The following is an 18910-nucleotide window of genomic DNA, read 5'->3' as shown; positions in this document are numbered from 1 at the left end:
ATTCATATACTTGAATAACTATACTAGGAAAAGGGTACTTCTGAAACATTTTGAGGACGGTGATACATCCCATCCAAGTTGACCTTGACACCTAAGATTCTACAGAATATTCAAGTCCTTGTACTATTAGAGTTGGTCATTTGGGTGCCAGGTAATAAACGGAGTCGTGGCCCACAGCTGGCTCACATTGGGTCTCCTAGTCCACAGATCCCCACCCTGTTGTCATTTACCTAGTCTCTAACTGTGTGATTGGAATGAACATAGTACTTGTCAGAACCTCCGAATTGATTCCTTGGCCCTTGGAGTCAGAGCTTGTAGGCTCTGAATAAGCTTGAAACGTGGGTTATCATCTGTAAAGGCTGATGACTCTACTGCCGCTACTGCGTATCTAACCTGGCAGCAACAGAGAACAACACTTGGCTCTTGATAAAGCACTATCCTTCAAGAATTCCGGTTAATCCCTTGGTAGAAAATTGAATACATTACACCTTTTTAACCCTAAAAGTGACAGTTCATCATTTTGGCTGAATTTGACATAAATTCTGAGTATGGATTTTTCTGCTGACATCAGCCAGCAGCAGCCCTATCCAAAGGTTTTTAGAGGGTTTTATTCTTAACACAGGATCCTAGCTAGCCACTCATGGGACCAGAAGCACATTTCACAGCAGTGAAGATGTAGCAGTAGGCACATTGCCATGGGCTTCTCTGATCATATCGTATTCTACACTGCCTAAAAATGCCAACTTACTAGCATGATAGAATGGTCTTTGGAAGAGACAGCTGTGTCTTAGAGAGAGAATATCTGGTAAGGAGGGAGTGCTGTCCTCCAAGATGCAATATACGTTCAAAATCAATGACCATTATTATATGACCCTTTTTTTTCTTCTGTAGAATACATAGGTTCAAGAACCAAGGAGTGACCCTACTTACTACCACCACACTCAGTGACCCAGTTAGGGACTCTATGCTTCCCTTCCCGCAACTCTGGGTTCTGCCAGCTTAGAAGTCCTAGTTCTCAGAAGGGGCAAAAGCTTCTCTTAAATGGCACAGCAAGAGTCCCATTAATCCTTAAGCCGTGGCTGCTACTCAGTTACCTTAGGCTTCCTTTATTGGGAAACAGCAGCTAAGAGGTGTCACCATCCTGGCAGAAGGAACTGGCCTGTGTGATCAGCCAGGGGTAGGGCTGTTGTTACACAGTGAGGCAGTGAAGAACATGTTTGATACCCAGTTGATCCACTGAGTCATTTCTTCATATTCTTTTGTCTAATTTTGGAGGCAAACAGTCAAGTGCATCAGCAATGGCTTGAGAAGGGCACAGTGACCCAGGGTTGAAAATACTCAGTGACAAAGGTCTGGTAACCTTACTAGGTAAGCTACTTATACCAAAAGATGTACTAGACCAGAATGAGAACAGTCTAGAATGGTAATAGTAGAAGGAGATGGTGAATATCACCCCACTAGAGTTCCTTTTGAAAGTTTCCCCAGAAAAGGTGACTAACCAAAATCCTCGAGTAGCTTTTCTCAGGCAGAGTGAATTACCGTAGCTAGCGAGTAGATCTAAATGGATGCTATAATGCGCTGGCCAGATCCCTTCCTCAGGACTGAAGCGCTCATTCCTCCAGCTGCTGAGAGTTTTAGCAGCTGAGAGCTATCAGCTGAATCCTTCTCTTGAAATTGCCCAAAACTAAACATTGCCCTAAACTCAAGGTCATGCCCCCTAGTGGGGAAGAGCACACACGCAAGTACTGGTTGATGGGAGAGGGGTGATGTGTAAAAGCTTAGCTCCCTTGCCTGAGGGCAGGACAGCTCTGAGGGGACATCAGGGCTCCAAAACTTCTCTAGAGCTCCTGTGATCTTTGTGGCAACTATACTGTAGTTCAACTCTCTTCAACAGTCTTGCGTCCTTCACCTCCTCACATGTGTTGATCTAGAAAGGTCCTTCCCAGTGTGCTTCCTTCACACATATCTCTGTCCTGGAGTCTCTTTTCCAAGAAACCTCACCTAAGCCAAATACACACATTCAGTTCCACTCAGAAATATATAGAATGTGTATTAAACATATATTTTCAGTGATATATACATGACATATGTGATATATGTTACTTAAATATATTAAATCTGTTCTTTAGTCATGCCATTATTTGACTTGTTTAAAAGAAATCTTGTTTTTGGCATGTTTATTTTTAAATCTAAAAAATTATCATGTAAGTGTTTTATGAAGTAGAGATTCCCAAAATGGGAGAATCCAACAGATAATTCTGCCAATACCACGTTCAGTAAGCCATTGGCCCAGGGTTAGGTTCTCAGAAGGCTGGTGACCCAAAACTCATCTAGATCAGGGAAGAGCATGTTTAAACGATTGTTAGGTTTGATCTGTTCCTGACTGAGCCTGTCAACACCACTGCCTGACAACAGAGCTAGGGACACGTCAATAAATGGTTGTTGGGAAGTACAATATGATTAACAATTTGGAATCCAAGGAGAGTCACCATTGTCACAGTGTGTTCCATCCAATTCTCTTCTCTTCCTGTGTTTTTCACAACATAACACAGCTCCTGTCTTCCAATAATGAGACTATAACTAAAAGAATTATGTTTTGTACAAGAAAAAATTAATTGATCACAATTGGCTCACAGTACCTTTTTTTCAAGTCACTAAGGCTGCTTTCAGCTAATCAGTCTCTGTAGAAACTGACTTCTGTGTGAAGGCCTAATCACCAAATAAGCAAATATTTGATGGATTTCAAAGCCCTTTAAACATTTCATGATGATGATGTCGGTACCTCTGAGTTCTCCAACTTATTAAGCCAGACTGCACATGCCCCTGCACAGCTAATGGAGTGAACTGGAACTGCCTGAAACGGCCCCAAAAGGCACCAGTTGTTCTGCAAATTTACACTACTAAAATTAGAGCCCTTTGAGGTAGCTGTGAAAAGATTCTAATGTTGGAAAAGAAAACCTCAGTGTTGCAAAACTAGAAATCTAAGTAGAGCTGTCAAGCAAGTCACATTTGGATAAAACAACTTTTCAAACTGGAGAGATTTGAGATTCTGTGCTTTGATTCCTTAGGGCAACTATTACTTCACTACGTTTGCTGGCTTTTTATTATTTTAACACATCGAAAAGAATCTTTTGTAAGGAACAATGTCTTTTAAATATTCAGAGTAGCATATGCTCACACACCTCACTATTTCTGTATTTATGAATATGGTAGCTTCTTTTCGAGCTTCACATAAAAATATTTGTCATGTAGAAACATTTCAGAGCCTAAACAAGTGGGAAAGGGGCATTTTTACCTGTTTAAAATGAGAGTTGAGTGCATTATGGATTGGTGAGATAAAGGTAGGAAAACAACATACAATTATTGGGAGTCTAAATAAAACCCCAGTCATGATAATAATAATGATAAAATAATATTACTAACTTTTATAGGGTATTTACTATGTGCCCCAAGGCTTTATGGACAATCTCATCTAATCCTACAATAGCCGTAATAAGATGCTACAATTGTTATTCCCATTTTATTGGTAAGGAAATTCAAGACCACAAAAGTGAAGTTACCTTTCAGAGTTATAAAGATAAATGGGGTAAATTAATATTTAAATACAGCAAATGTTTGTACCACTTTTAATAAGCACATACTAAATTTATACTAGCACATGGAACCAAGAGCCTGCTGTTTTATTTTTCCCATTTTTAACTGATATATAATTGACATATTACATTAGTTTCAGTGCACAACATAATGATTCAATATTTATATGTATTGCAAAACAATCACGACCATAATTCTAGTTAACATCCATCACCATGCGTAGTTACAAGGTTTTTTTTCTTCTGATGAGAGCCTTTAACGTCTACTCTCTTAGCAACTTTCAAATGTACGATACAGTTGTTTTAAAGCAAGTACATTTCTTAATTTCTTTTTCTCTTGAAAAAAGAACCTGGGATATGATATATCAGGGGATGACGGTCCATGGCAGATTGTGGCCCAGGAGCCAAATCTGGGTGGGGCCCCTACATCTATAAATAAAGTTCTTTGAAACTCAGCCACATTCCTTGTTCACTCACTTACCTGTGGTCTTTGGCTGATTTCACACGACAGTGGTAGAGTTGAGTAGTTGAGACAAATCTGTATGACCCACAAACCCCAAGATATTTATGAATTGTTTTTTTTTCCAGAAAATATTCATTAAACCCTTGGTATATATCTGTTCTTTAGAATCCATGTAAAATGGCAAAAATTTATTTCTAATATTCAGTAATAGAAATATTAATGCCTTTTAATAGTACCTTCTCTTAGCACAGTTCAAAGTATCAAATATGATCTAGGATATAAAATCTAAGATGAAAGAAAAATTTAACCCAGTAGAAGATCGTAGTTTCTTACTGTAAATATTAGAATAATCTGTAATCACAATTTTTGATTGTTTTTAATGTGTCAGTAATAAATAGTTTGAAAAACAAGTATGTTAAGGGAAAGAGTTAATTGAGCTGCTTGACATTTATTTCTCTGTCATTATGGTTCATTGTTTTGGCTAATCTCTTGAATTTGAGGGTTTTGAACTCTAATCTCTCTCATGGAGCTGTTTTATGTGGCTGTTGGGAAAATGTAGGAAATATGCAAATTCCTTTGTACCATCTCAACAAATAGAGATCTTAAGAAATAGCTATTACTTGTCTTTACCTCCTATCATTGGAAGTTTCTCTGCAAATGAGTTCAATAAACTCAGTGAAAAAAATGTCTAGTGATAAGCAATATAATCAATTAGGAAAACGCATCTTTGGTTAGTTTTATGTGCAATACTTTACAAGCCATGTTAACTCATAACATTGTCACTTGGTTGTTTTTATTTTTCTAGATTTGGATGATCCGGTAGTAACTGTGCATCAAAGCATAGGCGAAGCGAAAGAACAATTTTACTATGAGAGAACGGTGTTCCTCCGCTGCGTTGCCAATTCCAACCCACCGGTCCGGTACAGCTGGAGACGCGGCCAGGAGGTGTTACTACAAGGATCTGACAAAGGCGTTGAGATTTATGAACCCTTCTTTACCCAGGTAGGAAAGAAGGTGTAGTATTTCCATCCTACTCGGCTAGAATACTTTCCTAATTCAGGCAGCATGCAATATTACATCTATCTGAAAAGATAGTTTCTCCAAACCTGGCTTTTAAAAAAACAATGTGTTCTTGACTGAGAGATCAGAGGACTCAAAAAATGCAGGACAGTTGGTTTATTTTTTGTGTGGTAGGTAAATTTAAAATGTTAACTCTTGAAAAAAGTTTTAAATTAGTGTATCCTATTTCTTTATCCAGAGTTTACCTAGGTTTGACTATGAAGTATGTAATTATACATTTGCTGACTGCTTTGTTTTTTGTGAAAAACATTTCTTAAAAGAAGAGATTTTGATTTCCCCATTTGCAGTGATAAATAGGTTTTAAAAGAATGAAGAAATCTACTTGAAATTTATTTGGCTTTTGTTTTAGGAAAAAAGCTATCTAATTTCCTTTGTTCAGTTTTGGTTTTGACTTAAAGAATAGAGCCTTAATTATGTAAAAGCTGCACTATCTAATGAGTCATTAAAAACTTATTTAATAAAAATAAAAATTGAATTAATTTTACATTGAGTGAATGTAAAATGAAATATTCTTCCGTAATGTATTGAAAGTGGCAAATTAATAATTCTTGATGAAGACATTCAAATTTGTAGGAATATTCAAATGCTGTTATTATAAAGATTTTTTGATAACTGGAAAGGAGCAAAAACCAATTTAACAAAGAAAAAGTTTTAAATTAAGAAAATGCATTTCGAAAAATATTCAAAATAGTTGTCACAATGAATAATAAAAAAACCCATGAGCTAGGCAACAAGATAGACAGGGATTTGACTATATTATATGTAGTTTTGAGGCATCTATATGTCCATAACTAGGGAAATATACAACCAAATTTAAAATATTGTGAATATTCTACTTCAAAATTTTCAAGATCATTACAAGTTTCACATCTCAACTCTCTAATGTCATAAGATTATTCTGAGTTTGTAAATTTCCCAGGATCCCGTTTTTCACCATTAAATTTATTTTCTTAAATATAGTGAAACATTTAGTTGTAATGTCTAAGGCCTGACCACTTTCAAATTAATTTAATTGTCAATGTTTAGATATGAACTGTGAACGAATACAGTGATTATGCAAAAGCATCTGTACATACCATATATATATATTTCTATGTGTTGTTACTTAAAGATATAGAACAGCTGTGACTTGCCAAAATATAAATGTCTGAAAATTATCTTAGCACATACATTACTGTTGAATCCACCATGACACAGTGTTGTAGACCTTTTTGATCTGACCCTCTCTTGACTCAGGCCAGTAGGGCCTCAGCTCTTCTCTGCCATTCGGCAGGATCACGATTTCCTCATTTATTCTGCACTATGCTATTTCCTTCTTAATTTTGTACTAAAATCAATTTTTTTTAATTTGGAGCAGTTAACAGTATGTGGATGCTTGGATGCCTCTAGAGTTTAGAAATTTAGATAAATGATCACCTACCACGTATTTGATTCTTCTGTGGTCAATTTCTTTCTAAAGTGTGGACATCGTGAAAATTTAGAAAACATATCTTCTTGCCTAACATCATAATGTTTACAGATGCTGAGGTAATTCTAACCACCTATTCACGACATGGTTATTTCCAACTTGCGCATCGCTCTGATCACTTGCACGTGAACACATGGGCCTTGTTCAAATTTGGAGAAAATATTTATACTTTCAAAATAATCAGGAATTTGCTTTGACATGATGAAACAAGCGCAATCAAACTTTTCATTTGTTCTTTCGAGTTTGTTGCTATTTCTATGCTAGCAACTCTAAAACATCATCTTATAAGAGCTCTCAAACTAGTAGCTATTGATTTTGCCTTTTAAAAGTAACTTTTATTGTCTCTTCCTTCTTTTTCTTCCCCCATTCTTTTAGGAGAAAACAAATGTTTTTAATTTGAACATTTCAGTACTGATCCTTCCTTCTAAATGAGTATCGGCCTTTCCAATGCCGTATGTCGCTAGGCCTTCTCCACCTTTGCTGTGCTAGTAACTCTGCTATTGGACTGTCTGGATTAATTCTCTTAAAAAGTAGTTAAGAAACAAGGAAGCTTTTCTTGCAATTTTGTGTTCTGGATTCACCTGCTGTAGTTGATAATTGCCAATAACATGCAGAAATAGCTCCCATTTAAAAGTGTCTTTCCTGCCTTTGGTTACTTGATGATGTTGCTTCTCTCTCCTTGTGAAATGGCTGTATATTTGTATCTGTCCTAACAATCATGTAGGAGCAAGAAACACTTCAATACTTTTGTGTTGTATATTTACGTAATTTGTTAATATTAAGCATACTTTGTAGGCCAAACTGATAGAAACTCTCCAACAGCAGCACATGAAAAATTTAATTCTTAAGGCCACAGAGAATATTGGCTTTTGCATACATGAGAAAACAGTGGAGTTTCTTCATACCGCGCATGTTGATATACTACACATGAGCTTGACATACATGAGCCCAGCCATACCACATGACTTCCATTCTCTCTCCGTGGAATACAGCAGTAGGTTCCTAACTGGCTGTCATGCTTTATTACAGAAAACTCCAAACATTTGAGTGATCATTTAAAAACATAAATCATTTTTCCTGCTGTAATCTCTCCAGTGGTGTAACCTACAGGACCATGTTTGACCTTGCTCTGATTTGTTCTCTCTTATCTAGGCTTCTGTACCCCATCTACTGTTCTGGTCACACCATCCTTGGACGTGCCTTGGTTGAGCCCTCCACAGAGAATGGTGTTTCCTTGGAAACATGGCAGGGTCTTCCTAAGGCTGAGGACTCATCACCTCAGGAAGGCATGCCCTGGCAGATCTAGCTGAAGTCACGTCCCTTCCGTGCCAGTTACTCTTTCCCAGCACCAGGTTTTATTGTACTTTTTTCTTCAAGGCACTGTAACTGTCAAACTATCTTATTTGTGCATTTGAGTGTGAACTCACTAACTGTAGAGGCTTGGCTTTTCAACAGCTCAAACAGTGCCTGACACATGGAAGATTCTCAGTACATATGTGTTCAATGTTGAGTCAATACTCCCAGGGAGATGTCTGCATTACTAGCTGTGGGATTAGTTCAAATTGACTCCAAGCTACTAGTAACTCCCGACTTCCTCTCTGTAACTCTGTCCCTCTTCACCCACTAAAGAAAGCTTAGTGAAATGTCAATGAGAATGATGTTGTAATTGAATCCATTTAAATGCATTTAATTTCCAAACTGTTGATGCTTTCCTAGTTATAATTTTTAATTGATTTCTAGTCTAATTCCACAGTGTTAGAAAGCATGCTCTAAATAATTTCAATTTTAGAAATTGAGACTTGCATTATGCTAAGCCTGTGGTCCACTTTCCTAAATGATCCATGTGCACCCGCGAAATGTGCATTCCAAAAGGGTTGAGTGCCTGTTAGGGCACATTTGTTGATTCTAAAAGCTATTGAGAGAGATTAGTTAATATCTGTGGCCGTGGCTGTGAATTTGTCTATTTCTTCTTTATTTCTAGCAATTTTTGCTTTATATATTTTGAAGATATATTATTAGTTCATGCAGAATTAGAATTATTATATCTGCCTGGCAGATTATCAGAAAAACATGTCCTGTTTTGCCTCGAACACTACTTCTTGCCTTGAAGTCTGTCCATCTGTCATTAATTTAACTACATAAGCTTCCTTTTGGTTAGTGTTTTTTTTTTGAAGAGGAAAACTGTTAAATATTCATTTCTTCTATCACTTTCAAACTTTCTGTGTCTTTATATTTACAACATGTCACTTGTAACCAGTTGGTAGGTTTTCGTTATTGTTTTAATCCAGTGGGACAACCTTAGTTTTTAGTACGTTTAATCCAACTGATGTCTATGTGACTATTTTTGTCTATATATCCACCTGTTTTGTTTTACTTCTCCCTTTTTTGCCTTCTTTTGGATTTGCCAAATATTTTTTTTTATTTGTTGCATTTTCTCCTCTATTTTACTAAGAGTTTTGAATTATCTTAGTTTAATTTTTGGTTATATCCTGGCACAACGAGAAGGACCTACAACTAGAATATACAACTATGTCCTGGGAGCCTTTGGGGAGAAGAAGAAGAAAATTATACCCTGTATCTTTGATTATTACTTTACCATTTCATCAATAATGATAAAAACTTTGAGTATTTTAACAATATTTATTACCCTGTCTAGTATTTTAATTCTACATATTTTTAAAAATCAGCAAGACATTATTATTTCATTCTTTGAAACAATCATCATCCACTTATATTTGCCAGCATATTTCCCTTTTCCATTTTGAGTTAATTTTCATTTATGATGTGAGGGAATGTTTGAGGTCTAATTTCTTTGCAGATAGATATACATGTGTTCTAGCACCATTTATTGAAAAGATCATTCGTTTACCACTGAATTTTGTTGGCACTTAAATTGAAAATCAATTGGTCCTGTATATTAGGGACTCTTTCTGGACTATTCATTCTGTCCTATTGATTTATATGTCTGTGTTTATGCCAATACCACACTATCTTAATTACTGTGGCTTTATAATAAGTCTTGAAATCAGGAAGAATAAGTCCTCCAACTGGGCTCATCTTTTTCAAAATTGTTTTGGATGTTTTATGCCCTTTGTATTTCCACTTAAATTTTGGGATCGTCTTGTCAGTTTCTACAAAAAGGCTGATAAGATTCTGAGTGAGTTTTGTTGAATCTGCAGATCAATTTGAGGAGACTGATATGAAGGTTATTGAACTGAGGATGATCGATATTGGTCAGGTATTATAATTGAGCAAAGAAAAACCTCATCCCCTCCATTCCGATTTTCCTTGCTTGTCATGTGTAGTAATGCCCCATGAACAATTAGAGAGCATATGTAAGATTTTCCAATACGAGTTGTGTTTAGATTTGATAACCTTTGAGATACTGCTTTGAGTCTCTTTGTGTATATGTGTATTTGTCATAAATGCACAGGAAGCTGGTCATTTACTTAAGAAATTCTGGAGAACTTCTTATAAAGGAATTATATCTCAGGGGCTAGGAGCTAGGTGAACATAGCCACTTGGAAATCCAAGGGGTTCTCTTTCAATGGGCCATAGCAGATTTACTTTTGTGTGGAAATCACAAATGCAAATGCCTACTGAGAATGATCTGGTAACCAAATCTGTGAATCTTTCTGGTAGCTTGAAAATAAGAACTGGTGGGGCTTGCCGTATATGTCTGCTTTTTAGAAAACAGTGCACCACCTGTCACTGCTGGAGTTCAATGTTTGGCCCCCTGGGCTGCTGTTTTGAAACTCTGCTTGAGTCCACAGCTTTTCAGGAGGGATACAGTGGTACATCTGATACCATCACTAGTTTTGTATGACTTCAAATATAGAGAGTTACAGAATAAGCAGGGTTTCTCCAAAAGTTCTGTTGAATCAAAAAACAATTAGAATTAATAGACTGAGAATTCCAGGACTTATTCCAGCCTCCAGGGCACATTTTTATAATATAGATGAATATGATGTAGAGAACATTTTTACCCATGAGTCTGCTTGATAGCAAACAATGTCCTCATTTGTAGCTTCTGACTTCCTTGGAAATTTGGAAGAACTGTGGATTATAGTTGTAATTTTTATGTAGGTTCTAATTTACAAACATCATATCTAGTTGTTTTCCCCCACATTAGAACATAAACCAGGCCTGTAGCCCCATGGCACAGCAGTTAAGTTTGCATGTTCCACGTTGGTGGCCTGGGGTTTGCCGGTTCAAATCCCAGGTGCGGACCTAGCACCACTTATCAAGCCATGCTGTGGCAGGCCTCCCACATATAAAATAGAGGAAGATGGGCACTAATGTTAGCTCAGGGCCAGTCTTCCTCAGCAAAAAGAGGAGGATTGGCACCAGATGTTAGCTCTGGGCTAATCTTCCTCACAAACAAAAGTAAAAAAAAAGATAAACCGCTACACTCCTAAGTAACTATTGGGAGTTGTGTTATTGAGTTAAATGTGTCAATTATTTCTTTGTGTATCAAATTTACTTTAGATTTAAAATTAATTTGGTGTTGTATTCTTGAAATATTTCCCCAAGGTTGACTTTTTCTCACCTTCGTATAATGGCTTTGATATTTGTAATGAGATAGGAATAGTGTTTAATTTTCCTTTTGCTTATTTGTGCTAGTGTCTTTATGTTTATGTGTATATATGGATACGTATTTTGAATTCTTAGGTGTTATTGATTTTTTGGACTCTTCTTTCCCATCAATTGCCTTGTGTACTTTATGAAGAAAAAACTTTCCATGCTAACATTCTTTGTACTTCAATAACATTTTAATTTATTTCCACAGATTCTATGGCCTTTGTGGCTTCATAGTATAAATAAATCCAGTGAAAATAACTGAGATCTAGGGGCCAACCCCATGATGTAGTGTTTGGGTTTGCATGCTCTGCTTTGGCAGCTGGGATTTCGCGGGTTCAGATCCCTTGCGTGGACCTACACTCTGCTCATCTAGCCATGCTATGGTGGTGTCCCATGTACAAATTAGAGGAGGACTGGCACAGATGTTAGCTCAGGGACAATATTCCTCGGCAACAAACAAAAAGACTGAGATCTACTATGTGCAAGATATTGCCAACTCTCTGCCTGAAATACAGAGGTTGCTAGGCAAGGCTCCTCCTCTAACTTGGTTGATATGTATAGGGAGAAGTTAAGAAAAATAGCGATTATGATACAAAGTAAAAATCTTTGTTAAAATAGAGGCGCACAATACTGCTATGGAGAGAGCACTCAGGCTGGAAAGCAGCAGCACCTGCAATATACAGAAGGAAAGCAACATCTCCAAAGACTGGCCATGCCTCTGGTTGGCTGGAGCAATCGGTACTATACATGAGGAACAGTGGATTGTGGAAAGCTGGAAGGGTATACTGGGAATGTATTGTGGAAGGATTCAAATGACAGATCATAAGTCTGCTTATTTTTTAATGTCAGAAAATCAGATTTCTTTTAAAGATATTATTATGCTTTGCAATTCAATAACAATGTCTTGTTTTTAATAAAATAGAATTTCTAAGATAATGAGATCTATCTCACATGCCCATTCATACTGTTAATAACTATATGAATTTGAATTGAATATTCATTTCACCATCCTGTTGAATGACACAATCTTGTTTATACCTTTTTGTAGATAATGCTTCTGGAATTGAATTGGTCTGTGTTCCTCAGGCTGATATGAATTGATAAGCATATGATGTAATAAGTCTAAGAAGAATAATTATGCTTTTCATACTTTCAGTCACTTGATAGTGAAGATGTAGGCTAGCATATATTGTTATCTAACTTCATAATAAATTATTCATGACAGCTACAAAAAAAAAGTGGAATTGAAAGTGTTTGTTTTACTGATATCTGAAAGTAAATATTAAAAGAAAGTTCCAATTTATTTTATAAGTAAAATGGAAATACTGCTTGAGGCTATGGGTATTATTTCACTAGACAATGTCAACACTGGTGAGGGCCACTGCCTAATATATAGAATACCTTCCTTTTATTTCTTTTATTTAAAAAAAAAGTAGCTTTGCAAGCTTAAATATAGGTGTTGCAGATAGTTTTGTGAATGTCGTGGAAACATGTACTCAAATTTTACGAACTACACTTACTTTTGCTGTTTTTCTAAAACTTTAGTAAGGATGTTCATGACATCATCTTGTGTATTGTAATTACACCGTCTAATTACAAGACTGAACATATTTACATCCATTGCATAATTAGTTATAATTAGGCTAATTAGACTAATTATACAATTAGACAATAATCAACTGAAAATTTCTTTTTAGAAATCAGGGAAATTCACATGCAAAAAGCTTTCCAATATCACAGAATATTAAATTTATATGAGTAAGAAAATAATGTTATGTGATAAAAGTTATAAGTAGTAAAGTCTAAATCATTGTAAATATATATACATATATATTTAAATGTACACATAAATGCCATTTGTTAGCATATATATGTGCACACATATATTGATATTCTGTTTTGTTATGCATTATGCTATATTTTTTGAAAGTATTCTGGGCTTTGGGAGCTGTTTATTGAGAGGAAGTGGGTCAGCCTGGATGCCCTCACCGTTGCCTGAATGTAGTGAATTACTTAAGTGGGCAAGGTTCAAATTCTCCCGCCCTACGCCTGTTACTGTCTGCGTTCCTTCGGTAGACTGTCTGTGGTATCCCCCCCCCTCTCTGACGTGCAGTGTAGAGTAATCTTATGTGTTAGCTTAGGTGACTGTCCTGTAGGTTCACACATCTTGGTACCTTGTTTTCTAACTACAAGAAAAATCATCTTAGCTCACCCACTGTAACTCTCCATTCCCATGATAGCTGAACCCTTGGGAAATTGCGGATGTAGAGTTCACAGTAAAAGTTATTTTTCTATTTATCTGTCCTTCTCATTTGCCTGTTTGGCTACGCTGTTCTGCATAGAATTAACTAGGATACACTGTGTGCAAACCTTTATATTTATTAGGCCATACTTGGTCTTTAAAGTGTGAGAATCATCTCAAAGGGTAGTGTGAATTCTCTTTTTAAGCCTTAAAATTTCAATATTACTCTCCAATTTATATTCTATACTTTTGGACATAAACACTGGCAGCTTTCCTGAGCACCAAAACTTAGATACACAAGACATTTCAAGAACACATCCATTAGAAAAGTGACCTCTGTAATTTTGTGACCGGAGCTTCATGCCTGGTGTTTCAGATGTACCTGGTTGTCTTCAGTATTTCCCTTGGGGTTTGCTTTTCATTTACATTCTCTTGTTCATAACTGACTGTTCAGTTCTTCTATGGATGGCCCCTAACTCTGCCTCATAAATCTATCTTTCAGCCTACCCTAATGTTAAGATTTTTTTTGTTCCTGTTACTACTAATAGAGTAAATATGGTTGAACAATATTTAGTGAAAACTCATTATGTATAAGACAACAAGTTGGCCCTTGTCTCTTCTAGTCGCCAGTCTCTGCTGAGCTGGCAGCGTGCACTGCACAAATGGCAGAGATGGAATTTGAAGTGAAGTTATCTCATATAATGGAAAAGGAAGGGCCAATACAAATATATAATGTAAATGGCAGGAAACATGTGTAAACATATAAAGAAATATTACTGATATAAATAGACAAAAGATATTAACTCAGAAAATAAAGGAGAAAACATGTAGGAAGAACACAGTTTTAGAGATTGTCTCAGAGGAAAGAGCTTTTAGTTTGAAAACTCTTTCTTGAAATAATGGCTGTCTAGTAATATTCAAAGTGAATGAGGGGTTGTGTGTCGTTTGGTGGAGTAGACAGTTATGGTAGATAAAAATCATGTTTAAGATATTTCCCAAAAAGAGAAGGCAAGCCTTGGTGGAAAAAAAACGGATAGATGAGGCACGTGGCATTAAACACAGAATAAGTAGTGTTGGAATAAATCGAAACCTCCTCTAATAGCCCATCTAATATGATCTCTTCCAAATGCCACAATTTTATGTCATTCCATGCTTCTCATTGCTCTACACTCCAGTCATATTGATTTTCTATCTACTCGTTCAACAGGTCAGCCTTACTACCATATCAAGGTCTCCTCAGTCATGGTTCCCTCTATGTGTACCACACTGTGTCACTCCCTTCCAAATAGCCTTCCAGTTATTCAAGTGTCAGCTCAGATGTGACCTCCTTAGAGATGCCTCCCAGCCCCCCAGCGTGTCCTATGTCAAGCACCTTACCACATCCCCATTTCTTTCTATCACGTTGTCTTGTTTGATTTACTTGGCAGCTCTTAGTACTTTTATAGATCATTCTCTGTCCTGTTTAGATATTTATGGTTCCAAACACATAAAGCTCCATGTCTTTCTCTCTGTGTTCCCAGCATTTGGAAAGTACTTGCGTGGAGTCTGCACTGTATGATTATCTGTTCACTGAAATAAGGCTATAGTTAATTTTGTATAAATGTGTTTTGTTGAAGTGTGATATACGTAGAGAAAAGTACCTGAAACCTAAGGGTACAGCTTGATGAGCTTTTGCAGAAGAGATTGTTCCCCTCTTAGTAGCATGAAGATGGAAAAACAGAACTTTGAGCAGGTCATCCACTTTATGGTTGTAGTTAATTTTAAAGCTATTTCTTAAAATGTGATAGACAGGAAGTGCCATGGCCAGGATAAAGTTGAAAGGAATTGACTTTCTATGGTATAATTTTTATTTTTTACAAAGAGCAGGGAGAAGCACAAGAGTTGACCATGGACCTGGTCTAGTAGTCCAACTGCAAATATTTAAAGGTAGAAAAATTACAAAGAAGAAATCAGACAGTTTCTGAGTGATTATTAATGTGACACGTTGTGTAGAAAAGACTGAAAAATGAGGATGATACAAGAAATAATGATATAAGTCAAGGACAGAGCACTTAGTGAGGAAAAACAAAGTCTAATTTTTATAGATTTTATATTTTTATATCTTTTATTTTTAAAAGTCATTATGATTATATATTATGACTGCATTTCTCTTTGGAGAATATGATGGGTGGAAAGACCACACTTTAGGTGTATCCTGTCAGTACAACAAATATTTATTGAGCAATGGATCTGAAACGCTCCCTACAAGGTGTGGTGAGAGGTACAGGATGCTCTGCTCCTGGGGCCTCATGACTCAGTTATGGAACCTAAGTCAACACATTGAATGATCGCTCATAACCAAACACTAAGTAGTGAGCTATAAATAGATGTTATGGTATAAAAATGCAATAGAACTTCCAAAGGAGTAGAATTCCCTTCTAATTTAGGAGGTCAGAAAAGACTTTACAGAGTATGTACAGATTTTTTTGAACTGCACTTACATTCAGATGGGAACAGAAAAAGATTCATATCAAGAGGTAAGGAGTGTTTTCTTAAAAAATAGCAGAGTTGGAAATTGTAAAGAGATACCTCAAAATAGTGAGGAAACTAATTTGATGAGACTAAAGAGTTTGTGTAGGGAATAAGGAAAAAGTAATTTTCCTTAGACTGCGCAGAGTTTCAAATGACACGCTAAATGGGCTTTCAGAGAAGGAGAGTTGCCTAGGGTTTTCTAGGGTGGAAATGACACGACGAAGGCGTGCCTGTTGGCAGCACACAGAACGATTAGGATGAAGGAGAGCTGCCGTCCTCCACAGCGGGCAGTACACCACCTTAGCCAAAAGAGGTACTCAAGCAATATTTGTTAACTCAATGGAGGATGAGGATCTAAAGCAAACATGATGCCTATGGGATTGGAAGCAAAGGCCATTTGTGGAAGGAAAATCCAAGACTAATCTAAAGCACTCGATGCCATTGACTGTAGGCTGATGAGAAACGGTGAAGAGGGATGAGGACATGAGTTCTCAGTCTGGATTATGGGGAGAATGATGGGGGCTATCCTGAAAAACTAACAATATCAGAAGAGAAAATTTGTCTGCAGTGGTGCTCTGTGTGAGTGAGTGGAACAGTGCACTCATCGAGCGTCATATGCCATTGTCGGCCCCACTGATGAAAATCTCCATCAGGCCATTATCAGAGAACATGAGACGGGGCTAGAGGTCCAAGGTGCAGATAGAGACGTGGGAAAGGACACACACACAGAGATTAAGGGGAGAACCAAGAGACAGAAAACTATGGCCTAGAAACAGAAGAGACAGGTCTAACGTTGCCACTGGCAAAGTATGAAGTGCACCTTCTTGTGGGGTTGGGTAATGCGGGAATGAGAGAAGTCAACAAATGAACAACAGCAAGAGAAAGAACGGTCAAAGAGAATTAGGAAACCAGGGTAGATTATCTCAAGAGATCCAGAGGAAGAAAAATGCAAGTGCAAGAGTGTAATTGCTAGCAAACATTGTAACTAAAACTACAGGAAAAATTTGGAAAAGCAGGATTTTACTGATTACCATACTATTGGTGGTTTTTTTCAAGTGTGATTTTTGTTGTTGTTGTTTAGAGATTTGTCAGATGTCTATACATAGATGCTAATTGAAACTAGGATAATGATCAGATTCCACTAGGAGTATATTAGTAGAAGATTACAGACTAAAATTTGTACAATAGATAGAAAATGAAATGGAAATCAACCAAGAAGTGATGAAATTATTATATTTATAATTAATTACCTACACACAAGGGGCTGTCAAAGTTGCATTGGTAATCTAAAGTATTAGAAATAAGCAGAGAATTAGAGAACCATAAAAAAGCAATATTTATTGAATTCAAACACAAAAGCATCATTAATGACATCAGAAGGTACAATTTCAGTGGGGTGTTGAAATAGTATCCAGAAAATATGGATTACAGAATAATTTGTCAGTGGAAACAGAAACAAGAATTGCTGGCAGAATATAATTAACTCTAGGAGAATAAAGGGACTTTATCATTAACTATGTATCAAAATGACGCTGTTCATCCTTTGTATATATTCGAGAATTGTAATCAGTGTATGATTGCTTTTAGAATATTGACTACATATATTCATATCTACTGAGTTCATATCAAGTGCCTAGCAGATTCCGGAAAAATAAATATGTATAAAGCAAAGCCCTGAGTGGTGAAGGATAGGTAATTATAGTACTTTCAATTGAACAGTGTTCATTTAAAGTGTCCTCCTATGCTAAGTCCTGTGCTAGGTGCTTGGAACACCGTGCTCAGAGCAAGACAGGTACTTACTGGCAAGGGGAGGAGTCTGGCAGAAAATAAATCCATTACCAAAAGAAATGGGAAAGTGAGACTGTGTCATAAAAGGATATAAGCAGATTTCATGAAAAGAGATTCCTCCTTCTCCAGACGGGGAGGAAAGGCTTACCTGTGGAAGTGAGGAGTGTTGGGATTTAAAACTGAAATGAAATTGATTAGAAATACAGAAACGAAGAGCCAGGCATGTGCAAAGGGTCTGTAGCGGAAGGAAGCTGGATGTGCACAAGGTGCTAAGAGAATGAGATAAGACTGGGCAGGCAAGGAGAATGCAGATCGTGTAGAATGGAGATCATACGCTAATAGCTGTTGTGTTTATTTTTTAGAACAAAAGCAAGTCATTCATGTGATTTAAGCAGAGAAATGGTGTGATCAGATTTGCATATTAAGAAAAATCCTGGTTCTGGATTAGGTCATGTGATTGCTTGCATTCTTAAACGGTGCTAAGCACAATCAGGAATTTCTCAGCTGAACACATGATTTAGAGCGTTCAGTTTAAAAATAAATAAAAAGAGTGGTCAAGGTTGACCCTGTTTAAAGTTCAATAAAAGGATCTCACTGAGAAGGAGATGCTGAAAATGTGAATGAGAAGTAATCCTTGAAAGTCTAGGTTTCCTTTTATTACAGAAGGAAGAGTAGATGTAGAGGAATAGGCTGAGGTTCAATTTAGGGTGTGTCGAGTTTTAGGTGTCTGTGAGACTTCAAAATGGGTATACTGATGTAACAATTTGGCATGTGCATCTGAAACTTGAGGGAGAATTCTGGATTCAGGAAACAGACTTGAGGAGGAGGGCAGGAAATTAGGGTTTGTAGTAGAAATTCATCAGTGAGGATCAGAACACCAAGGGGAGTTTTATAAAGTGAGGTTGACTGTGGAACAAATAGAGTTCCATGGAATATCAACAGTTAAGTATTGAGAGGCGGGGAAAAAAGTGAAGAAATGTAGCGATAACAGTCACAGAGGTAGGAGGGTAAGATGTATCATCTCTTTCAAAAATTGTGTGAGTCAGCTGGTTCTGGTGTAACATTTTCTTTAAACCATGCTTTTTAACTAAGCACACTTTTCTAGGCTGCCCATATAGTCAATATAAATGAGAGCTCTGTGATACACTGAGAACGTGCTTCAAATATAAATTCTAGAAACACAC

General features: G+C 36.8%; 1 protein-coding gene across 6 annotated transcripts in view; it reads left to right on the top strand.

Moving 5' to 3' along the window:
* MDGA2 (MAM domain containing glycosylphosphatidylinositol anchor 2) overlaps window positions 1–18910 on the top strand; it is a 783360-nt gene that overhangs the window by 481111 nt on the left and 283339 nt on the right. For all 6 annotated transcript variants that reach the window (XM_070630080.1, XM_070630101.1, XM_070630087.1 and 3 more), the window contains one exon: window positions 4862–5058. In XM_070630080.1, the coding sequence (XP_070486181.1) occupies window positions 4862–5058 (197 nt within the window). The remainder of the gene's footprint in view (window positions 1–4861; window positions 5059–18910) is intronic.

The sequence above is a fragment of the Equus przewalskii genome, chromosome 1, assembly GCF_037783145.1.
Source record: "Equus przewalskii isolate Varuska chromosome 1, EquPr2, whole genome shotgun sequence".
Lineage (NCBI taxonomy): Eukaryota > Metazoa > Chordata > Mammalia > Perissodactyla > Equidae > Equus > Equus przewalskii.
Note: the sequence above shows the minus strand (reverse complement) of the source record. Positions and strands in the feature narration are given on the sequence as shown.